The sequence below is a fragment of the Tachysurus vachellii genome, chromosome 20 (assembly GCF_030014155.1).
Source record: "Tachysurus vachellii isolate PV-2020 chromosome 20, HZAU_Pvac_v1, whole genome shotgun sequence".
Classification (NCBI taxonomy): domain Eukaryota; kingdom Metazoa; phylum Chordata; class Actinopteri; order Siluriformes; family Bagridae; genus Tachysurus; species Tachysurus vachellii.
In genome coordinates, this window is record NC_083479.1 from 4,337,174 (window position 1) to 4,361,294 (window position 24,121).

General features: G+C 40.3%; 1 protein-coding gene across 1 annotated transcript in view; it reads right to left on the reverse strand.

The window, feature by feature from the left end:
• Window positions 1–24,121, reverse strand: part of epb41l4a (erythrocyte membrane protein band 4.1 like 4A) — a 38,489-nt gene that overhangs the window by 8,665 nt on the left and 5,703 nt on the right. Inside the window, exons 2-12 of the mRNA XM_060896335.1 lie at window positions 14,723–14,827; window positions 12,192–12,243; window positions 11,969–12,047; window positions 11,714–11,811; window positions 11,387–11,507; window positions 7,687–7,774; window positions 7,528–7,616; window positions 7,133–7,196; window positions 5,435–5,526; window positions 1,930–2,007; window positions 868–983 (exon numbers count right to left, since the gene is read on the reverse strand). Of these exons, the coding sequence (XP_060752318.1) occupies window positions 868–983; window positions 1,930–2,007; window positions 5,435–5,526; window positions 7,133–7,196; window positions 7,528–7,616; window positions 7,687–7,774; window positions 11,387–11,507; window positions 11,714–11,811; window positions 11,969–12,047; window positions 12,192–12,243; window positions 14,723–14,827 (982 nt within the window). The remainder of the gene's footprint in view (window positions 1–867; window positions 984–1,929; window positions 2,008–5,434; window positions 5,527–7,132; window positions 7,197–7,527; window positions 7,617–7,686; window positions 7,775–11,386; window positions 11,508–11,713; window positions 11,812–11,968; window positions 12,048–12,191; window positions 12,244–14,722; window positions 14,828–24,121) is intronic.

Consider the following 24,121-nt stretch of genomic DNA (forward strand, 5'->3'; position numbering starts at 1 on the left):
AATGTGCTATGACATGCACGGTGTACATACAGGCAATATTTGCAAAAGAGAGACAGCGCGACTGCATATTTGGGTGATGGGGAACCTCGGGGAAGCAGACGTTCTTTGTCAGACGACTAAGTGCAAGCTGTTATGTGTTGAACTTGCTTCCTTCGACACACCTGTGAGTTACTGAAGTGAACCTAATCTCTACAATCGCTGTAATTAGCATGGCTAGCAGCAGAATGACTTGCACATCTAGCATAACAGGATTAGTATGCGCCAAGGCTGCACGTTACAATATAAATGTTAATTCCTACAAGCTTAGTGTTAATAATTACATCTACACAGCTATGCTGGAGTGTCGTTATCCTGCGGCTGTGGTGTGATCCTGTACGAGACAGCTGGGAATGGCGTAACATGTTCTGCGAATGGGGGAAAATAATCAACGACACTGAATCATATTGGGGCCCAAAAGCATCCCAATAACAGCAACTTATTTTTATTTATTCCTCAATGATTATAATCCAATATTTATTAAATATGCTGCCATTTTGTCATCAATCTTATTATTTTATCTACAAAGAGATTCGCTGCCTCCTAAAGACCCTTACCAGCTTGCTAATTTACTGAGAAATGTCTCGGTCCTGAAGCCTTTCCCCTGGTAGATAAACTTTCTGACACTGGAGACTCCTTTCCCTGCTTGATAACCAAACATCACTTTATAGAAGGCGTCACCGTATTTCCTATTAAATCCCAGCACCTTTATATCATTCTTTGTACCGTTCGATCTACATCGACCGTGTGATTGAGCTGTTACTATAGAGACAATGAATCATCAGAAGAAGTGATAGCATGTTGATGTTAGATGGACAGATGGATGCTCACTTGTAGGCTGAGTGCTCCTCTTTGGGTAAGTTTTACTGCGTGTACGAACCACCTCCAGATTCGGCCTGGGTAAACTGATACCCTGATCTTTTCCCATCTGCATGGCGGTCTTCCCGCTATGAAAAATAACAGTGAATATAATCACGTCAGGTGCCACCTGAACTACATGTAAAATGTAGTAATATGTAACTTTTATTTTTTTTTAATGTATAGTTTTCACATCTTGGTGCCTTCAAGTTAAATTAGCCTCACAACCCATTGAAGTCTGGGTCATTTTGTGTAGTTATGATTATTACTATAAGTTTAATTTGTTTAATAGTTTTTAAATGTTGAATGTTTAGTCTGTTTAATATAACGCTAGTTCATTAGACTTAAGGCTTAATGCTAATGCTAGAGCATTACATTTACATTACAGTACATTTACCAGAATGTTATAATTACTGCAACTGTAGTTCATGTGTAAGTTTGTTTTCTTTAATGCTAGTTTATAGTCTGTTTACTGTAATGCTAGTTTATGTTTTAGCCTGGTTCATGCTAGGTCATGTACTTGTCTGTTTACTATAATGCTAGCACGTGTTATAGCCTGTTTACTGTAATCGTCGTACAGGTTTGAACCTGTTCATTTTGTATGTCGGGGAAAAAAAAAACGATGTAGAAGTTCGTAGAGATTCTGAGAGTCAGATGGAGCAGAGATACACATGACGGGTTCACTGTGTTCTGCATCACCTTTCTGTGTCCTGAAAAATGATGTGTGAGTTTTCTCCAAGCCTCAATAACTCAAAAGTAATGAATCAAATGAGAATTTTAATTAAAAAGTCTTGTGATTGTAAAGTTCAGGACTAAAAGCTGTGTAGTTTTAATAAATAGGCAGAATAATCACTGTACACATTGAAATAATGAGTTAAATATTTGAACAGTAAATGAATTTGTACTGGGATTAAGTTAAAGAGGTACCAAAGTGCTCTAAATAACCATAATCTCATTCAACTACATTTGTAATAGACATTTTCCTTGGTCCTTCTTCCTCACTCTCACTGTTGTGTTCATCCAGACCATACTAACCTGTAACGATGCTTGGAGCCAAGAGAGCTGAATTTGGACAGTTTGCTTGACAGAATGTTGACTTCATTTTCCGGCATTCTAGAAAACAGGAGAGGGGGGAGGGAGGGAGAGAGAGAGAGAGAGAGAGAGAGAGAGAGAGAGAGAGAGAGAGAGAGAGAGAGATGGACAGAGAGAGAGAGAGCAAGACGGACAGAGAGAGAGAGAGAGAGAGAGAGCGAGAGAGAGACGGACAGAGAGAGAGAGAGAGAGATGGATAGAGAAAGAGACGGACAGAGTGAGAGATGGACAGAGTGAGAGATGGACAGAGAGAAAGAGAGAGACGGACAGAGAGAGATGGACAGAGAGAGAGAGAGAGATGGACAGAGGAAGAGAGAAACGGACAGAGAGAAAGAGAGATACGAACAGAGAGAGAGAGAGATGGACAGAGAGAGAGAACAAGACGGAGAGAGAGAGAGAGAGAGAGAGACGGACAGAGAGAGAGAGAGAGAGATGGACAGAGAGAGAGAGATGGATAGAGAAAGAGACGGACAGAGTGAGAGATGGACAGAGAGAAAGAGAGAGACGGACAGAGAGAGATGGACAGAGAGAGAGAGAGATGGACAGAGATAGAGATGGACAGAGGAAGAGAGAAACGGACAGAGAGAAAGAGAGATATGAACAGAGAGAGAGAGATGGACAGAGAGAGAGAGAGCAAGACGGACAGAGAGAGAGAGAGAGAGAGAGAGAGAGAGAGAGAGAGAGAGAGAGAGAGAGAGAGAGAGAGAGAGAGATGGACAGAGAGAGAGAGAGAGAGAGACAGACAAAAAGATGGACAGAGAGAGAGTCATTTCCCCATTCTGATTAAAAAACAATAGGTTTATCCACTAACACAATCTTGCACCCAATTTCCTTCAGCATGTAACCTGAAGCATTATGTGAACTTCCTGCGATCTTCTTAACTTACTTTTAATTTGTGGATTGTGTTTGAAGCTTTTAAACCGTGTGATGGAAAAACCAATAATGCAGCATGAGGAATCATTTCAGATAGAACAGCGTGATTCATCAAACTCATTCCTCCGCTGCCGAGTCAATAGTCATTCAACACCGAACGGACCTTTGTCGATTCTTCACTATGTTACCGCGCTGGTGCTATTCTTTAATTAGCATACAAACCTAATTAGCATTATGGTAATGACACTGAGGTAATTAGCATTTATTCATTCTTAGCTTTATTACCATACATGGCAGAACTATATGTTTGATCACTAATTAAATGAAATGATCTTTATGGTAATGAGATGGTGGCGATTAACATGTAGTTTATTATTTTAGGATTCAATTAACATATTTGCATATCAGTTATTAATCAGTTAGCTGAAATTATAATTATGGTAATGAGCCTGCACTAATTAACGGGTTTTAGCCTTCGATAATTATTAGCATATTCAGAGTCACTAGTGCTTTAGTTTTTCTTTGCTTTGGGTTTTAGGGCTTACTCACGTAATAGAAACCTTTTATGAAACCTTTAGATTTTTTTAAAATGATAGTTTGACCTACGTTATACTTTAAATCTGTTAAATTGGCTTGATTTGCTTCTTTGTTTTGTTTCAATGACATTTTTGGCACCACATTCATTTCGATTCTAAACAGATGATCGTTTCAACATTAAATAAAATCAGAAATCCTTTGTTAAAAAAAAAAAAGAAATTCTTTGTTTCTGACCCGGATCCGCTTTCACACGTGGATTACAGGCTAAAAAACAAAACCCACTGGATTCATGTGTTGTGTCTCACTTAAGGCTGATATGGCAGCAGCAGTCGGTTTGGTGGGAGTGATTGGAACGAGTATTCCCTAACAGCCTGCTTTCAATCAAAGAAACAGTCTTAAGAAAAAGAAACAGGGTCTAGAGCAGACGTCTCAAAGACAGGGACTTATTAAAAAAATCTGAGAGCGAGTGCACTTAAGACAGGGACTTCTTTTAGCGAGGAGAGTAAAAGCGACTTCTCTACGGAATTGGAGTTGGCAGAGGAAGTAAGCTTAATACATTTGAAGATTATTGCAGCTCGTGTTAGGCTTTATATGATGTCGGACTTGACACGAGTGTGATAAAAGGCAAGTAGAGAAAAGTGAAAGTGTTGGAAGTGCTGGCTGTTAATGCACGATGTGAAAGCACCTCTCTTCGTACTAATGTAGACGTGTTTCAAAATGCGACGTGATTGTTCCGGACGCGACTGATAAAACTCTGAAAACGGAGATGCTTTCATTTGCTTGGTTGAGCAAGTATTTGATATAAAAAAAAAGACTTGAAATAAAATTAACAAGCATCATCGATCTAGAAACTAACAATTAGAAATTCTGTATTGTAAAAGTTGCTTAATGGTTACTTGGCCACATAATGATTCTAAGAGGAGTTAAAGGTGGGGTCTCCGTTGTTTGAAAGCCAATGTTGACATTTGAAATCACCAAACAAACAAACTTTCTGAAGACGTTCAGTTCTCTCCAGCGCTGGAAAGCTGATCCTATATTAACACGTCCTACTTCTTGCCTTATCGTAAGCCTTTCTTCGCTTTCTTTCTTTGTTTTTATCCTCCATGTCAATGTTAAAACCGCTTTCTGCTAATGTCACACATGCGCACTGAACACTCTCTCTGCCCATATTGACAAGACCCGCCCCTTTCTGCTCATTGGCTACACGTTAGTTTTGTTTTTGTTTTGTTTGGTGGCCCAACGCAGTTTTCTGAAGCATTTCTCAAACAACGGAGACCCCACCTTTAACACACCGACATGAGCACATTAATCCTGTGACTGCAGTCACACAAGTCACAGAATGCTCTAAATGCATTATGGGAATGCAGTGTCTTTTATCAAACAGCATTTTTATTGTGTAAAACAAAACAAAAAAAAAAACCTTTCTCAAGCGGGTGAAATTCTTAGCATACCTTTGTACGTTTGGAAACGAGGGTCAGAGCACAGGGTTAGTCGTGATGCGATGCTAGAGCGGTGAATTCTGAGGCTTTAACTCATGACCTTCTCATGATCAGCAGCCCAGAGCGTTAATCACTAAACCTCTTACGTTCCAGTTCTAACAGCTGAAGGCAAAACCGTTTAATAGAACTGTATTGAAAGAACGGTTCAATAATGAGAAAGGATCCTATTTGTGGTGGAGGTCACATGATGCGCCACTTGGTTCCACCTCTGATATAAAAATCAGTTCAATTTTACATGGATATTATTCTATTTCTCGAATTCCTGTGGGTGAAAATTGACGTGACATTAATTATGTTTGGCCTTCACTAACAGGAGGGTTGTTTTCCCCAGAGGTGCTTCCATTCATCTTGACTATGTAACACCTGGAATATGAAGCTGCACCACGACTGACCCGAGACTGGAGCGGTTCAATATAAAGGGTTAAGGCTTCTTTTACTGCTGTTATTTCAAAGCTTTTGTGGTTGAAAGAAAAAAAAAAAACTTGCTGTGGTCCCCTGATTTGTGTTTAAAGAGGTCAGAGTGCAAACTGTTTTCGTACCTGAAGAAGGTGTGGTGTTCGACACAACACTTCCAAAGGTTTTTACATGACGCCTTACTGGGAGCTTCGAAGAAGAATGACGTTTCGTTGCACTGCAAAAAAAAAAAAAAAAAGAGAGATAAAAACATTACAATTCAGAATTATTGCCTTGTACTTTGATGATCTATCCTTTAATTGCAGTAATCGAATTATGCAAGAAAAACTTTCACTGAGGAAGATTCAACTTAAAAAAAAAAATCACACTGGCTCGAAAAAAAACCCCACCCATTTGATATGTCTTAAAAACCTACAGCTAGGGCAATAACTGCAGCTGGAAAGAGATTTTCTGAGGGTCACAGGTGGAGTTTTGGGGCATTTTCAGGTCAGTGAGTCTGTTTTAAAACAGCAAAAAATCTGTTTGGAGAGAAATTACTCACAAATAACTTGCTACCAGTTCTTTGAATGGCACTCTAATTTTTATGGAGATAAAAATATAACATTTTGACTACAAACATGGTTTCAACGTGGGTTTGATTCCAATGTGTGATGGCGTACGGCTTTTTTTCCTTCTTGGAAAGCTGGATAGGAGACATGGCATCATTTACAGTTACATCATCAAGCACACGCCTTTATCCAGAGTGACGTACGTTCATCTCATTTTATACAACTGAGCAATTGAGGGTTAAAGGCCTTGATCAAGGGACCAGGAGTGGCAGCTTGGTGGTGTTCTGATTTCAGCTCACAACCTTCTGATCAATAGCCCAATACCACTCTGTTCCTGGTACTTTATTCACTCCATTGACTGAGTTGTGAAGTGATCACCAAAAACCAACAGAATCAAGCTTTGGCCATCTCCATTCCCTGATCTGTGTGACCATTGGTTTCTCCTGCATGTACTGGACTACAGGAGTGCCATAAATAATCGTGACAATTCTAGCAACGGTTAGATTTCTCTCATATTTGCACTATGAAATTAAACCACAAGGCTTTGGCAAGGTGTGTAGTGTCTCTTCGCCCAGTGAAAGTAATTGAATAGACCCGGTGAAGCTTATTAGCATATATATCACTAGATTGGATGCTCTCCTTAGGGAAGCACTTCTTTCATTTAAAGCGTAAATTAGCGTGTAGGAGAATTAGTTTTGTATTGTAGAATTGTAGAAGTGTGCAGGAATTTTTTGTAAAATCTCATTTGTGTCCTGGGGGGGTAGTTGTAGTCCCGGGTCAATAATCGCTTTCTCTGTGTTTCGGTCAAAATAGTTTTTCTTCCCTAGATTCTTTTCTTCCTGTGTGTCAAATAGTCTTCATATTTGCACAGTAATGACATGAACATCATTTTGAGGACGAGTTTTATCGTATACTGTGTATATATATATATATATATATATATATATATATATATATATATATATATATATATATATATATATATATATATATAATGATATATGAGCAAGCTGAAAGTTAAATATATGAAGGTGTTACCATGGGAACTAGAGAATGTATTTGACTGGTATTAAAACCGTACGGATGAGAAGTTAGCGAAGAAGTAATATCGGGATGACGAATACATTTCATGTCTTTTGTAATAAAGTCGACTTTTGTCTGTATAATTTGGGGTCGTTCAGTTGTGAATCCTCTAGTTTCCATGGTAATAGACCGTTTAACACATAAAAGTGCCTTCGTTAACTGGTCGGTTTTTTGAAAAATAATGAGACTTACATCTTTCCCCAGAACGCGCAGCTCGAACTGGGTTTCTTTGAAAAATACTTTTGTAATTCTTGGCCTGAAACATCAAACAAACGTATAAATGCTCTCATATAACCACCGAGCTTTGACTTCCTGTGCAGAAAAAAAAAAAAGAAGACATTTCCTCCACAGAGACTTTGAAAACAAGCTCGGGTTTGAGGGTAAAGACGCCATCGGTCGGTTTATCTCTCCTGAAACTGCTCAGGGAATAAAGAGATGTCGTGATTAACTAAGCATTAAAGTCTAAAAGTGGTGAACAGATTCATATCTACATGATGTGCTGTTATCTTAGACTTGAAAACTATGTTACAGGAATTCGACGTGTGGACGTTCTACTGAATATAGACTTGACTAGTAGGTTTACTTACCAGAAATACTTCCCAACCTGGGTTTTATTTTTGTAAACAACAACTCCAACCGGTGTCAACCCCAGGAAATATTCGGACTGCTTTTCCCCCTGAAATGAAAGCGGAGAGGTCACGACCGATGTAATGTCGACTGTATTAATATTTAATATTCTGACTTACAAACACAGGATGAAGGTCCACTCCGTACATCTCCAGTGTTTTGGCCACGCTTAAATAATTCAGCTCGGCTTCGGAAGGCGTCTGACCCCTGAGGAGAGAAATTCTCTCGTTACTAAGTAGGTACTTGTTGATGAGGTCATTCATTTTTAAACTCGCACGTCGTTTTACAAGCACGTAGTGCAAACGTCAGAAAAGAATAGTTATACTGAGTGAGCTAGCGTCATACAGTCCAAGTCAACATGAACGTCATGGCTAATTTTTTGCAGGTATTTTGCAGTGTTGTTGAATTCTGGACTCTGATTGGTCTGTCAGGCAAATCACACGTATGCGATGTTTCTTTAGTGAAATCTTACACATACAAATACAAATCTTACACACAAACAATAACACAAAGGTGAGCATATTATCCAAACTTGTCCCATGCTGTGAATGATTAACCTTCCTTTCTTGGAATTTTTAACATTCCTTCCAAAATATTCCCGAGCCAGCAGCTTATGGACGACTGCCTTCCTTTTACTTATTAACAGTTGTGTAAATATCGGCCGTTGTTAAGTCTCCTTCTGTGAATAACGCGAGTTGTATGGACTAGTTGACTGATACGTTTACTCACTTCAATGCTCACTTCAGTTTCATTTGCGTAGTGCCTGTGTACTAAATGAAAAAAAGGTTCAATTGTGTAACCTGGAACCTCATTCAGCGTTACTTCTTATCGTCTGACGTCCTTGTAATTTAATTTCAGTCCAAAATGTTGCATGAACGTTTGAGGTTCACTATAAAGGTCGTCACTTCGGTCTGTAGATTTAAACGCTCTGACAGCGCAAACAAAAGTCTTTCAAAGAAATCTCTTGTCATATCGATTGTTCGTCTTTGTTGTTAGCAACATAAATACAAGACCGGTGTTGAAAACAGATACACAAAATCCCTGCGTGTGGCATTACAAATTGTCGTATGCGTATATAACGTTTTACTTTCAAGCCTTTTTCAGACCATATGCAGGAAACGTGACATTGTTAGCTTTAGTATGGTGTGTGTGGTTGACTGCAGTGTGAATTCCCCCTCCGTGAGCAGGCAGATGGAGGTTTTGTGAGGCTGGATGGAGAGGCAGATGATTGCAGATCTCCTGTTGTAAGTGCCCTGTTATTTATTGCCGCTGCAGGGATTCTGCTTTTACTCGTCCCTTTCATTACACTTTCATCTCACGGTAAAAAAAAAAGTTTGAGAGATACAAAATGAAATGACGTAAACTATGTCTCAATTACTACAGTTAGTGTAGTGAATGAGAACGGGTATGGAACCGGGGAAGTATCTGATTACTTCAGATTATTCCCGCTGCTCCTTCACCTACATTTTACTGTCTTTCTTCTCAAAATTCTTCCTCCCTCGCTTCCATTTCACTTAACGGAGCTTGCGGAGTGTCACTTCATCTATCATGGAGATGCCGAACAAGGAGAAATCCAGATTAACTCCTCACAGCATGCCCAAAGAAATAGCAGCATGCAGCTAATCATTCAAAACTAAAGGCAATTTAAAAAGCTGAAGAGGAAAACTTAAGTACCAGCAGCGCAGCCATTGTGACTGTCATGAATCACACACACACACACACACAGTGACTCACATGAGAGCGCTGGGTAAAAGGAACATGACATGAGTCGTCGCTTTAATCACAGAGAACTCGATTTACAATTTACGGTGCACGGGTCTTGTGAAATAAAAAGAAGCGCACAGTTACGTACTCACTAATGCAAATCAATCCAGTGAGGTTCATCTCTGTCTTGTCGAGGGCTCGCTTTCTGTATTTTCTGCATATGAGGCACCTAATACCGTGTACAAGATGCTAAATTTGCTGAAGACAGAAGACATGAATGGGAGGCTGAGAGATTGTGTGCAGGGGGAAAAAAAAGGAAAAAAACAAACCCCAGCACACAAATAAATTCATTCCATCTTTTGTGCAAAAAATGTTTGAACTTCTTTTATGGACAGATTGTCAACAATCTGTACAACAAAAACATTAAACCTCTCTCTATCTCTCTCTCTGTCTCTCTCTCTCACACACACACACACGTTCCACCTCACACACACAAAAAAAAATTCATTCTTTCATGTGTTTTGGAGACTTTATAACAGATTTAGTGAATGATATCCAGAAACTAATATACTGTATATATTTAAGATCTTGTATTTGAAAGCTCTTGCATTTTACATCCTTATATTTACTTACAGACACTCACACACACACTCTCACACACACACACACACACACACACTCACTCACACTCACTCACACACACACACACACACACACACACACACACACACACTCACACACACACACACACACACACACACACACACACACACACACACACACACACACACACACACACACCACTTTTTCCTCACAGTGCTAGTGTTTTTTCAGGGTTATACCAAGCCAATCATTATGATCTCAATTCTTAGCACTTGAACTGTGTAAAGTAGAGACTTGAATCCCAGGCTACCTCCTCTAAAGTGAAATTCAAGGTCCTCCAGCACAGGTACGTGTTTATCTCGCTCGAAATAATCAGGTTTCTTTGGCACTTTAGAGCCGAGGCAATCAATGCACTGTGCTGATGTTGGGGACTCGTGCATTAGAAGCGAAACAAGATAAAACACTCGTTCTGCATTCGTCCTCCTGCTGAACGTAAACAAATCTCTCATGTTGAGGTCGATACTCGGATGGAGGTCACTTATGTCTCGGTTCTTGTTTACGTTTTTCTCCTTAATTTGGCCAGTTTACACCCACCCAGCTCACAGCTCGTGCTGTTTCACACTTGAAGGAAATTGCTATCTGCCATTTCTGCCTCTCTTCATGTTCGTCGTTGCCGTGAGAATGTTTATTACTACTTGAAGCTCAACACAACCACACACATCCACACGCATGCTTTGACCTTCCCTCATCTTTAATTTTCCAGCTTTACTCAGAAAAAAAAGTCCAGATAATAGAATCCTGTCTAGAGCTCAAGCTCTGGTTAGAAAGGCGTTCGGTGCGGCCCGAGGGAGGAATCCTAATTCTGCTCTAAACAACATTCCAGCGGCGAGGAAGAAGGACCTGCTAACCTGTGAACACTGTAAACACACTTTCGTACGGAGTTAACGGGAAAAACAGGGAGCGGAAAGGTTTCTCGTTTTGGGGGAGGAGGGGTGTTGGTTTTAGGATGTCAGGAGTGCGTGGTGGATGCTGCGAGTTGTAATTACTGCATTCCACGACTTGGTAAACATTGTTAACATGCTGGAGTTTAGTGGAAGTGTTGCTATGGTGTTCAAAGCGCTATGTTACTTATGGTGACGTTTTATTTTTTTCATTTTTTTTAGCACGGTTGATAAAAAAGCAACGTAAATGTCAAATAAAAAATGCTGCATGTTGCTTTATTTATTGTTAGATTAAAAATGTAATATTTCATTTGTTCTTTGATGCTTGGCCCACTTTTTTTTCCAGCACTTGAGATTTGTAAGTTGGAAACATTTCAACCATGAATGAATACTATCATTAAAAGTAAAAGGACAGGTTGCAGCAAGGATCCTCATGTTACTGAACCATGCTGTAAAATACCTCCGCACTTTGAGCCAAACTCAAAGTTTGTTTCACTTCGTTTGAAATTTATAATAAGCCAAAAATGTCTTCTGGTGGCATTTGAGGAAAGAGAATGAATTTCATGCTTACGTTAGTGTTTTGTGAATTTGCTCGATAGCATCCTCCAAGTCTTCCTGCTGGTCTGGAACGAAGCGATACTCCGACACGTAGCCTGGCACGTGTTTGTACGGGTCGTAATCTCCAAGCTCAGCTGGACAAAGACAAGATCGATCGGGCAGATTATAGTGGGTCTGTGGGTTATACGATCACATAGTACAACCTGTACTCTGCATAAGCACGAGCTGGATTATAAGAAAAAGCAGATGAGTTTTAAGACATAGGTTCAAATATCTAACGAGAAAAAAAAAATAAATCTGTTTTAATGACTGGGGGTGAAAATGTAATATTCATACATACACTGGATCGCCAGAGCAGCAATCTGTGCACTGACATTGAAAGGACATGGAAGTCTTCCTTGAAGCACATCCTGCTTTATCTGGAGGAAGAACTGGTACCTGATACAAGACAATGAGAACACATCATACACCACACACACACACACACACACACACACACACACACACCAAGGTTCAATACTGTTATTGTTCTTTTATTTTCGTATTTCTTCCCTACAGCTGCTTGTGGTATCAGATGCTACACAGAAGAACCCACCTGGTTATTTCCTCCTTTAGTTTACAGGGATCCTCGGCATAAAATTTAACACCGAAATACAGCGTGTACGGCGGTCCGGCTGCAACGAGAAAACGATATTAGGGACGGGATATTTAGTGCCGACTCAGTTCATATCCACACGCGTGCAAGTAAATCAGTGGAGTCCTGGGAAGAGAGGTTTCTAACATCTGGATGATTTTCTCTACAATAAGGTTATACTTACTTGCTATAAGGTCTTTATGTTCTGCCAGGGTTTTTGTCGAATCTAGCCAATACTGGAAAAAAAAAAATAATACACATTAATTCCTTTAGGGCAAAGAATCCCAAAGAATTCCTTCTGTACAACTTCCATACATCTATCTTCTGTACTGCTCGTCCTACACAGGGTCACATGGAGCCTGGAGTCTATCCTAGAAGAGTCAGGGGGCAAGGCAGGAGACACCCTGGTGTCTCACAGAGTGCCAAAAACATTACAGAGACTCACAATGGACAGTTTAGAGAAGCCAGTCAAGCTACAATGTATGAGACGGAAACAAAATCGCACTAGACGACAATTTTCCCTGAATTTTCAGGAAATATGTGGAAACTGACATATTAACCGAAGTGAAAAACAGACCATGAAATTGTTCCTTAAAGCAATCAGACTTGGAATGTTAATGATGATCGTAAAATTATGAGTACGAGCCTGCAAACACGCCGCCGTGATCACATGCTAAACACACTCGTCTGTGGTTTTCTTTTTTTTTTTTTTGTTTCGACGAAGAAGTGACAGTTTATTAAACTGGAGTGCTAAGCTGACTGTGCGCTAACCCTAGAGATGTTCAGTCAGGCAAGCAGCAGCATAATATGAAGCCCATTAAAACAGGGCTGTAAAACAGGCTTGTTAAAAATTCTGAATAAGAGTTATTACTGCCTGCATCAATAAAACACGAAGGAGCGGCAGGTCATGGCACGCTGCTTAGAGGCGAGCGAAACGCTCTTCGTGTGTTTTAAACGCTTAACGGGACGCGTTGGGTCGAGGCTGATCTATCAGATGTGTCAGAGTATCGGATCTGATGTATTACATATTCAACAGATCCGCTCTGTCAGGTTTACGGTCTATTTGAAGAAAAAAAAATAATAAGAAGAAAAAAGTTCTCTCGGAGCAGCTGCTTTGTTACAGCGTTAAGGCTTTCAGTCTTGCTGTTTCAGGTCTATAACGAATGACACTTCTTGTACTTTTCATCTTTTGATGCATAAAATTAAACTGTGTAAATGAACCTTACTGACAACAGAGGGTTCAATATGTGATGAGACAGAAGACTGAGACTCTATTGGAGGATATTTTTTTGTAGTCAATTAAAAGAAGGTACGTTTCCATCTTGCACGGTGACTTGAATGCACCTGACGTCGTAATTACGACTTCCAGACAGGTAAATATGAACTTTCCAGGAGAAATACGACCGTGTTTGTTAACATGTCATTAACGTCCCTGCTGTGTCGGTTCATCTGAAGTTCAGCAACTATTTTTTTTTTTTATTTTATTTATTTTTTTTATAAAAGACTCTGGGCAGGTACAGAAAATAATAGCTATAATAATAATAATAAAAAGATTTAGCATGGTGAATCATGAAGGCGAATTAAGGATCTGTCAGAGCCGGAGCTGACACTGGAACACAATATGCTGATATTTGGACCTCTGGGGTTTCTTGGCTTAAGATACTTTGGTTTTCAATCTGAATCTGGGTACAGATATGAATAACCGGAGCGCTATACAGATACAGCTACAGGTCGTAATTCATCGTAACGACTTTGATCCGTGCAGGAGGTTGAACGTGCCTGAAATAATTGATATCTTCATTAAGCAGAGGGGTTTCTATTCCTATTTAAAAGCTCCATCCCCCTATCCTTTTCCTGGAACGTCCTGCATTCAGAGGGAGGTCAATTACCGCTAGGCATGATGAAATTAGAAGAAGTTAATTGAATTGGCTGATGTTATCTAATAATCGCGCTGCTACAGCTGGTGTGGCCCGGTGCATGCTGATTTATGCGAGAGGAAAGAAAAAAAAAGTGGCGGCTCGGTTTTTAAAAGCCTCCTTCCTGTGTCTGTGAGCAATTAATGGATTGTGGAATAATTATGGAATAATCTTGTCATTAGAAGATGGTTTGTAATATGAAATTTATGCTGTATGATTCCTCATAAAGGAACGTTCGGCAGGAAACGTCACGCCCTTCTGAACTGAACGAAATGTGCTGAGGATGAATTCCTGCGCGGTTCGTCCTTTCCTTATCGAATGCAACGCCTAGATAGAGGAGTCATATAAACCGCATGAGCCGAAGTGAAAGTATGACAACACGCCCCTTGACCCCCCCCTTCCTCCGTGATCATGTCTCGTTTTGTTAATTACTATTTCTGCTCTGTCTGCGTCAGCAATAACGGCAATGAATCTCAAAAGACAGTAAAACACCGGTTGGAAAAAAAAACAAGCCCCGAAAGGTTCTGCGGCTCTGCGTGAAGGCACAAATCACGTCTGGGTTGGAACGAGGTTATGGAAAAAAAAAAGAAAAAGAAAAAAAAATTAAGGTCGTGTTTTTCTTTTATGGCTCTTTCATCGCCTTGCCCCGTGTTTACACCCTCGAGGGCAAACACCATCACTCTTCACTTCTTACACTCTTTGTGTGTGTGTGTGTGTGTGTGTGTGTGTGTGTATAAACCCATCTCTCCCATGTGTTTCCAAACCGTGAGGTGGGGTGATCTGGATCTTCTGCACTCACCGTCTGATGGCCGCGGTCGCAGTAGCGCAGGCCGAAATAGTCGCTTTCTAGAAGGTTGACGTGGCTGAACACGTAATCCAGCACCATGCAGGCCTTTGTGGATTTCTGTGGAAAGGGGTGATTTAAAAAGAAATATTTAATTTGAATATTCAAATGAAATATTCTACGGCTTAAAACAAGGCATATAAAACGGTTTACCAATTCACAGACTGGTGAAAAAGGTTTTTTGGGGGGAAAAGAGAGAGAGAGTCAATGTTTTAGTACAACATGAAAACAACTGAAAACATTCAGAAAAGCTTGAAAGGAACTAAACAGGTACGTTAATTGAAGGACAACTTTCAAGCAGAATTATAGTCAGTAAGTCATTCATTTTCTACCGCTTTATCCGAACTACCTCGGGTCACGGGGAGCCTGTGCCTATCTCGGGCGTCATCGGGCATCAAGGCAGGATACACCCTGGACGGAGTGCCAACCCATCACAGGGCACACACACACACACACTCTCATTCACACACTACGGACAATATTCCAGAGATGCCAATCAACCTACCAGCCTACCGGGGGAGGAAACCGGAGTACCCGGAGGAAACCCCCGAGGCACGGGGAGAGCATGCAAACTCCACACACACACAAGGTGGAGGCGGGAATCGAACCCCCAACCCTGGAGGTGTGAGGCGAACGTGCTAACCACTAAGCCACCGTGCCCCCTTAAGCAGAATTATATGTTCTAGTAAAATAATCCATGATGCAGCCCGACGGTTTTATAAGGTGTTACAGTGGCACAATTCTCACTGAGGAGGATGTAAATGTAGGTAAGAGATCTTTAATGACAAAACCAAGCAAGTAAGCAAGCAGAGGAACGGTGGGGGGGGAAAGAGGGAACAAATGGAAGGTTCCACAAAATCCAGTAAAATTATATATATATAAAAGAACAGTTAGAGAAGAGTAGGTAAGAGACACTTGATTGTTAATTACTTTCCTTACAACCCTGCTGATTTATTTCTTACATAATAAAGTGAATTAAAACGGTCGTTTCAAGCGAGTACACACGCTCAGGCTGTGAACGATTTAGTTTCAGCTTCTTCGCATGTCATCGTCGTCTTATCTCTCACAGATCTTCTGACACTGGGAGAGGTTCAGTGTTCAGCTTTGACAGGCAGCAAGACCACAAACCACACGTGTGATAAACGTGCCGTGTTTAAGTTTTACGCTATTGTGTGGCTCATAAAGGAATGTGATCCCCAAAGGAGAGTGAAGTGTGCGGGTAAGAGTCAAGATGATAAAGCGAGGAGTTAAATACACCTGTGTGTGTGTGTGTAAGTAAACTGGGTGCATTAACTAAACTGTCAGTGTTGTGTAAATGATCCACATTTTGTTGGGGTTGTTTGTTGTTTTATTTTTACGATAGTCTTTGGCTGTTTTTCCATCTGCTTTTGTCTGAACTCTCTTCAAGCTCACTGTTGATTTCATGCGCTCCTTTATTGTCGAACCAATCGTGTGTGTTCTTTGGTAAGAGCTTTGATGGGCACTTGATGAACATTTGATATTTTTCTCTGCTAAAAGAAAAACACACACAAAAAAACTCCCTATTAGCCACACTTGCTTTAAGAGATCTCTAAAATCTCACTCAGAGACAACAGCAAATTTTTCCTGAAGTATCCATTTTATTCAACTTCTAAATCTTGGTGAAAATTCAAGTGTCGGCGAATCGATTGCTTAAACATCTCATAATATCTCGCCGTTGTTATATCTCAGACTCACTGTAGAATCTGTAGAGAGACAGAGCTAATGTAAAGGTTTGTACGTTAGAGCTTTTAATGTAAGTGTCATTTTGAGTCCAGTTATGAGTTTACTGGATGGTGCACTATTTGCTTGTCCCACTGGTTCAGACGGATCCTCGTAAACCTCGTCAATAACGTTATCAGTAAATCTCAGATAACGTGTTAGAACGAGCGCGTTAATATAAATCGTCCAGTGTCTTAATAACCACAAGCAAACTCTGCTAATACAGGATAACTTTTAAATCTCTTCACAGAAGCAGTTTCTTTTTCTTCTCTTATACACACAGCTTATTGCAAATCCGTTTTGGCTGTTCGCTGAGACAAAATATTCCACTGAGCCATCTAAAGTAAAAATTACCACACATGCGCTTATCTGTCGGCTCTGAAAGCAAGCTTTTACTTCATTAACACAATGATTCATGTCTAACCTTTCTCCGGTGTGGTGCAAAAAAAAAAAAAAAAAAGATTAAATGTCCAAGAATGAAAGTGTCTTAATCTGCAGTATTGTCTGCTGACATACATGTACATCACACATTATCATAACGCTTCTAATACTTGCATTTAATCAAGTGAAACTTTCACATGTTCTTTTATCTTTGCTGTGAACGTGACACACTGCTTCTTAATACTTTCCCCTACAATACAATGATTTGAACTGTACAATTACTTCTCCATGAGACAGATGTCATGATTTATTATATTTATTTATTTATAAGTCATTCTCGATGTGTCATAATGCATCACCGCTGAGTTTTAAGCAAGAAGGTTCCTGCAGTCATGACTCACTTTCATTCATTAATCCGTTCCCTGTTACGATGTGTTTAGGACAATCTTGCTCTTTGACACTGTAACTGGGTCTTAAAAACACTGAACTCACATGTTTCCAATCCCCTTTACTAGATCCCCTGTGCTTCAGGCATGTATGAAGTGTGAACTGCTTCCTTTTTATTTACTGCCCAAATGTCACATGTCAGTGATGTCATATGTCAGTGATGTCTGTGTGATACTGCTGTTATTTTGTTCCCTAGCTGTCACTTATGACACATGTTGGCTTCAGTAACACTGCCTGAAACTGAACAGTGACTGGTATCTGCCCCTGAGGTTATTCTTATACTACTGCTTCTCTTGCTCGCTCTCTCTGTGCCACGCGATGCGTCACTCGGGTTCACGTTACTCAGTAAAAGCCCAGAGCGATAAACTCCAGGTGATCAGGTAATGACTTTGCGAGCATCAGATTCAATCCGGTTTTGCAGCTTGGACTATTTTAGTGTTGGCTAGAGCTGGAGCGGCCGGTACTTCACTGAACGGCGCTACCTACTTTCACTGAAAGAAGACTTATCTTGTTGCTGTTCAGAAAATCTGTAAGATCACCTCATTTAATCATCATTGACCGTTTCGAAACAAAACGTTTTGAAATGACTTTCCTGTTGGAGATTGGAGAGCGGATCGGATTACAAAGATATCGGCTCTGACACTGAGACTAGTGTCGGTGCCAGAAGCGAACATTTATTCCTAATTTAAAGCAGGGGGATATTTGTATGAGGTCCAATTTACTTGTTTGACGCCTAACTTTTAGGAGCGCTAACATTTCATGAAGTCAAACTAACCACGTTAGGTCTGAAATGGCGCCGCTGCAAAGTGCTGTAACTCTAGCTGTAGTCAGTCGTGTAACTCAAACCTCGAAAGCCCGAGGGGCTCGGAGTTGAAAAACGAGACCTTTCTGAAGCACTGGGCAGTCGGTAGGATCCACACTGGCAACCTGCTCCTCACATTCCTGCCATATTTGTCTCCCTGATAAGACAATGTAGATGGTTGAAATGGGGTGGAGCTGCCAAAAACAACCCTGGGCAGAAAAAACTAGAGGAAATGTGTTTATTTCCTCCATTTAGTTCTATTCTGCTGTTATCTTTCTCTCAAGAGATTGTGTATTACAGCTGTTTGGAGCAATGCTTTATTATAAAACTAACTAAATATCTCCCTTGCAAGTTGACAAGAAGTACAGCATGTTGAGCTAGTTAGATAGTTAAACATTAGTACGGAGAAAGAAACAAGTCCTGCATTCGGGTCGACTCTGCCAGAGCCATTAGTCTTAGGATGTACTCGTGCTATTTAATTCCAGAAGGGCATCTTAAGAGCACAAAGACTTTTAGTGCTTCATAGAAGATGATATGTAGTACTAATAAAAGTGTACTGTTACATTTGAAACTCTAACGTTTACATCAACGTTAATAAATCGCAAACGCAGAAAAAAACAGAATGCCTGTCACGTTGTCTTTTTTAAAAATAAACTTTCAGTAAAAATCGAAACCTTTAAATGCTTAATAACACAAACGTTATTAAGGGAAGTGATGTCAAAATCTCATGCTAATTCGTTCCCAGTGAAAATTCCAATAGCCCAAGATGGATCTCTCATGGTCGATTTGCCAGAATCAAGAAGACAAATTAGCACGAGGACCAGCCGAGTGAAAGGCTAGCTATCGAGAAAGTGTTGAGCCTTGAAAGTGGATAAAAACAAAAGCTAACCAAACAGAAATCCTGAGGCACAAAGAGGATTAGTTAATTAACCAGAATCTTCCTCCTGTTAACACAGTGCATGCTCTGGCTAAACAGGAGCAGATGGCATTGTGGAGTTTTTATGTGAGTGTCTGTTACACAGGCAAGAATGCATTGGGTTTAGGATGCAATAAGCAGGTATTCAAGAAACCAGTCGACTTTTAAATGTGGTTTTATTCCAACAATATAATGATTCACCTTTTTTTTGGGTAAAGGACAGCATTTTATTCTGTCAAGGCCACAGTCCATAAGAAACATCTCATTCAAGAAACATCTCAACTGCTTAAAAAAATACTCACATGGATCTTAACACTTACAAAATCCCAACCAACAGCGATTTGCTCTTTGTCCAGTTCTGCTCATTTAATCGGTTCTGAAATGCCTCTTCTAATCGCTGCTGTTGACATCTCCCTGACTTACTGACATGTTTGATCCATAAATGAATTTTTTTTTGATCAATTATGTGCTTAACTAGTAGCATGTGAGATGGAGATGACATGAGTACCAGGTAAGCTATTGGTGAATCTCTAACAAAAACTTCAGCAGGCTAAAAATGTATTGTGTTACGATGGCTATTTTACAATAGAAAAAAAAAAGCCTACGTTCTATATGCAACACTTTGGACCTGAGATATTGTGGGAACAAGAATCTCCGATGGACTGACAGAAAAACGGACGAATGGGATTTGAACTGATGCCAATAATTGAACGCAAGCAGAAGATGGGTCTTGAGTTCTTGGGGCATTGGGTGTAAACATTACATCTCTTTATGACAGAAAGGGAGGAAGGAAATACGACCCACATATTTAAATCAGGGGGCACGGTGGCTTAGTGGTTAGCACGTTCGCCTCACACCTCCATGGTTGGGGGTTCGATTCCTGCCTCCGCCTTGTTTGCATGTTATCCCCGTGACACGGGGGTTTCCTCCGGGTACTCCGGTTTCCTCCCCCGGTCCAAAGACATGCATGGTAGGTTGATTGACATCTCTGGAAAATTGTCCGTAGTGTGTGAGTGAATGAGAGTGTGTGTGTGCCCTGCGATGGGTTGGCACGCCGTCCAGGGTGTATCCTGCCTTGATACTCTATGACGCCTGAGATTGGCACAGGCTCCCCGTGACCTGAGGTAGTTCGGATAAGCGGTAGAAGATGAGTGAATGAATGAATATTTAAATCAAGGGCTCAACCGGACCAAAATTTCACCTGGTGCTTGCAATGATAATTACATATAAAATCCTTGTTCTTGGGATATCGTTATGAAGAGATACCAGGATGGACACTTAAGTATCCCCAAATGCCTCCAAAAACACACACATCAATACAATTCAGGACACATTGAGTCTGATCTCGGATGCTGGTTAAGCAAACTGGGACGCTGACGAGGTGATTAGTAAATGAGACACAGGTGAGTGTGATTAGTTAGCTGAGGGTGTGGTAGCAGGCGATTGTGGGAGATGGAGTTCACAGAGAATGTGACAGCAACAAACTGTAACAAACATTCAAAGATGTCATTAAGTACGGTGTAGTGTGAAGGGTCAGTGAGATGATAAATCCTGAAGATAACAGGAAAAAAAAAGAAAGTCGATACTAAACAATGGTAACACTAATTAAGTTGGCGCATGAGTATGAATGTCTGTACAACATCAATTCAGAGAGCAGCCTCAACTGTACAGACAAGGAACACACAGTGCATCCTGTCTCTCCACCGTCACCCCACCCATGCGCTCTTGTCTTTTTGTGTGCGTATCTGCATGCACGGTGCAAACACAAGCAGCGAGAAAGCACGTCTTTTATTCTGCAATCTATAATTCAGTTCGGTTGCTTCGTAATGTTCATAGTGTCTAAAGCAAAGCATATTAGGTTCATCCACAATTTATCTGTAGCAGCAGGATAAACAATGAACATGACACATTGAGCTGAAAAAGCTAGTTAGTGTGTTTGTTTGTGTGGATAGCAGTAATTAGGGAGCTTTTAACAAGGTGTGTGTGTGTGTGTGTGTGTGTGTGTGTGTGTGCATGGTCAGTAGGAAAGAGATTCATTTGAAATATCTTGGAAACATTTAACTTCCTCTGACATGCCCCTCTGTCCCCATAGCAACAGGGTCATTACAGGAGGTGACTGGACCATCTGCTGCTGTTAGCTGCAGGGGTGTGGTGATGACCGTCATTGTGTGTGTGTGTGTGTGTGTGTGTGTGTGTGTCTGTGAGATGGTCATGATCTTCATCAGCAGATGTTCCACACACTGTTCGGTAACTTGCTGCTGCTTTTCAGAATGAGATTTGCATTTGTTTTAGGGAACAATGGCTGGAAGTTAGTATCCCATAAGGAATAAAACACTCCTGTCTGACACACCCTTTATGTAATGAACACTTTTTTATCTGCTACTGTTCATCGGCAAGACAAATTAGTTACCGCTATCACATTATAGCAGCTGACACCAGAGACTCCTTCCCTCATTGTCCATTACTGTTGTTGTTGTTGTTGTTGTTGTTGTTGTTAGGTTTTTTAATCAATTTATTGTTACACTCAGTTTCTCACATTGGGTCTGGGCAGCTCCAGGGTGTCTGTGATCAATCCGATTCAAGTACAGTGATCTAACAGTAATTAACTAACCAATTAACTAACAATGGTAAATCTGTGCAATAATGTAACTGCCTTATCAGCTCCCATGGGACATGATGACCAACATTAACCATCCACATGCCTGAGCTCTTTGTCTCCAAAGCCACCATCGTCTCCAGAGTTACTGAATAATGCTCAGAAATGCTATAAAAAGGCCAATTCAGACTCCCCACAATCGACTACATGGCCTCGGTAGCTGATTTGAACAAAAGCCAAAATCCAGTTTATTTCAAGGGGGAAAAAACGTCTGGGATTTATTCCTTTATTCAAGTCAAAGTAATATTAAATATAAGAAGAAAAAAGAAATGCTTTCTAAAAGCGCTGCTGCTGAGAGCAGACAACGAGCGCACAGCAGTGAGGAATAACACCAGCGCCGAGGTGCGCATTAAACACAACCACAGGGAGAAAAGGACTAGAACTATATATTAAAACACATGCACTTAATTGCTAAGTGGACTGCCGTGTGCACGCTGCTTCAATTAATGTGGCAGAAACTCCCTGTAGATCAATACACACACACACACACACACACACACACACACAGCGAGAACAGTAATACACTATCAAATCATTGGTAAACACATTAAGCCAAATCAAAAGCCGCACACATATAACAACACCCCTGCCCATCCCCCAAAGTGCACACACACACACACACACACACAAAACAAGAGAAGCTGAATTGAGGGCCAAATAAAAACGCAAATGATAATGAAGTACGACTCAATAACATACGTGTATCTCACACATTTTTGCTAGAGAAATAAAAGAAACGATATAGATGAGGACTGCAAGATAAAGAGATATTGTTCTAGGAGGATGTGGTCCCCTGGGCCATGCTTTTATTATTCCTCCTTACGCTATTTTAACTGGAGCCTTTAGTTCGGTAACAGCGCCTACCTATTTTAATGTTTCTATTACAATAACAACACCTGCAGGTTGTTTTATTAGAGCAACAAAATAACTGAATATTAATCAGAATAAACAGATAATGTGTTGTAGATAAATACACAGCTACAGATACAGGTTTAAAGTGCTGACGTTCACGTGGGTCTGAGTGAACTGGCAGATATGAAGCTTGCTCTTTCGTTCATCCTTAGTATCTGCCTGGTCAGGGTCATGCTGGTTTAAATAAGGCTACTAGTTTTTTTTTATATAGTTTGGGGAAACAGAACCTATTAAAATGAGCTGAAAATGACAACCAAAAATAATACGTTTAAAAAAACACCCTGTAATAATAATAATAATAATAATAATAATAATAATAATAATAATAATAATAATAATAATAATAATAATCATGCATTTAGATGTAGGAAGTCAGTAGTGCATCATTTTAGACCACTGTGTGAGTCCAGACTGTGAAGTGGGCAACAAACTAGCAGTCAGGAGCTGCTGGGGTAGTTCCATGCCAGACCTCCAGTTTCACCATAGCCTGCTTTTTGCTTGTTCTACGCCCTTCCTATTCTGCTTTCCCACCGTATCAAAATTCCCCATTTACCCTGATGTTTTGTCCTATATATACCAGCCCTCTTGTATCTGTCTTTGTCAGTCATTGTTTTGTCTATAAATGGACTGACAATGTTTTCTGAACTTGTACTTTACAGCTTAATAGATGATGGAAAATACAATTTTATTCAGCGACAGTTTGGTGGGTTAAATGTGTGAATTCAGCTGTGTTGCTACTGACTAAAGAAAAATGGATGGAGTCTCTGGTGTGAGGGGTAAAGCTGTAACTTTATATTTTCCCACACAGAAAAGTCATTTAGAGATAAATCATAGGAGTGTGCTGTTAGGAAATCTAAACAGTGCTATCTGCGTTAATACCCGTGCTCAGTAAGACTTGGATCAGTCTGCGATGCAGAGATTACTGCGGTGCTGTCTGAAAGCCTGTGAAATCCTCGCGCTCCTATTCACACCGCAGCCCATTTAAATAATGCCTCGCCCGCAGACGCCTGTTACTCAGCACAATCTTTGCATCTCTAATAAGCCTGCAGACGGTGTGATGAGCATTAATGCGCATTTAGTGCGCAGATTAACGAGGTATTTCAATATCGTACGGCTCATTACGGGTTCTTACTGCAGATCCATAAACAAACGCGTGTCTTTTAACAGAGTTCTTATTTGCAATGGATTTTATCTTTATCTTTTGTATGCAGTCTGCCATTTATTCTTTTTTTTAGTTTGTATTTCCAATGTTTGTTTTATGATTGCTGTTCCAAGCTTTATACCATTCGCGCTGGCGATTTCTCATGCACGGGAATTCTTTATCATTTTGTTTTCTTAATGCACGACTTCTTAAATCACAATGTTTTTAATGCACCAGGAATAAATATTTTGGAAGTTTTTCCCCCACAGAGGTTTCCAGCCTGTTTGGAAAGAAGCATAAACCGAGGTTTGCGCTGCACCAATGTTTTATTCAAGGGCAAAGCTTTTTTTTGTTTTTTA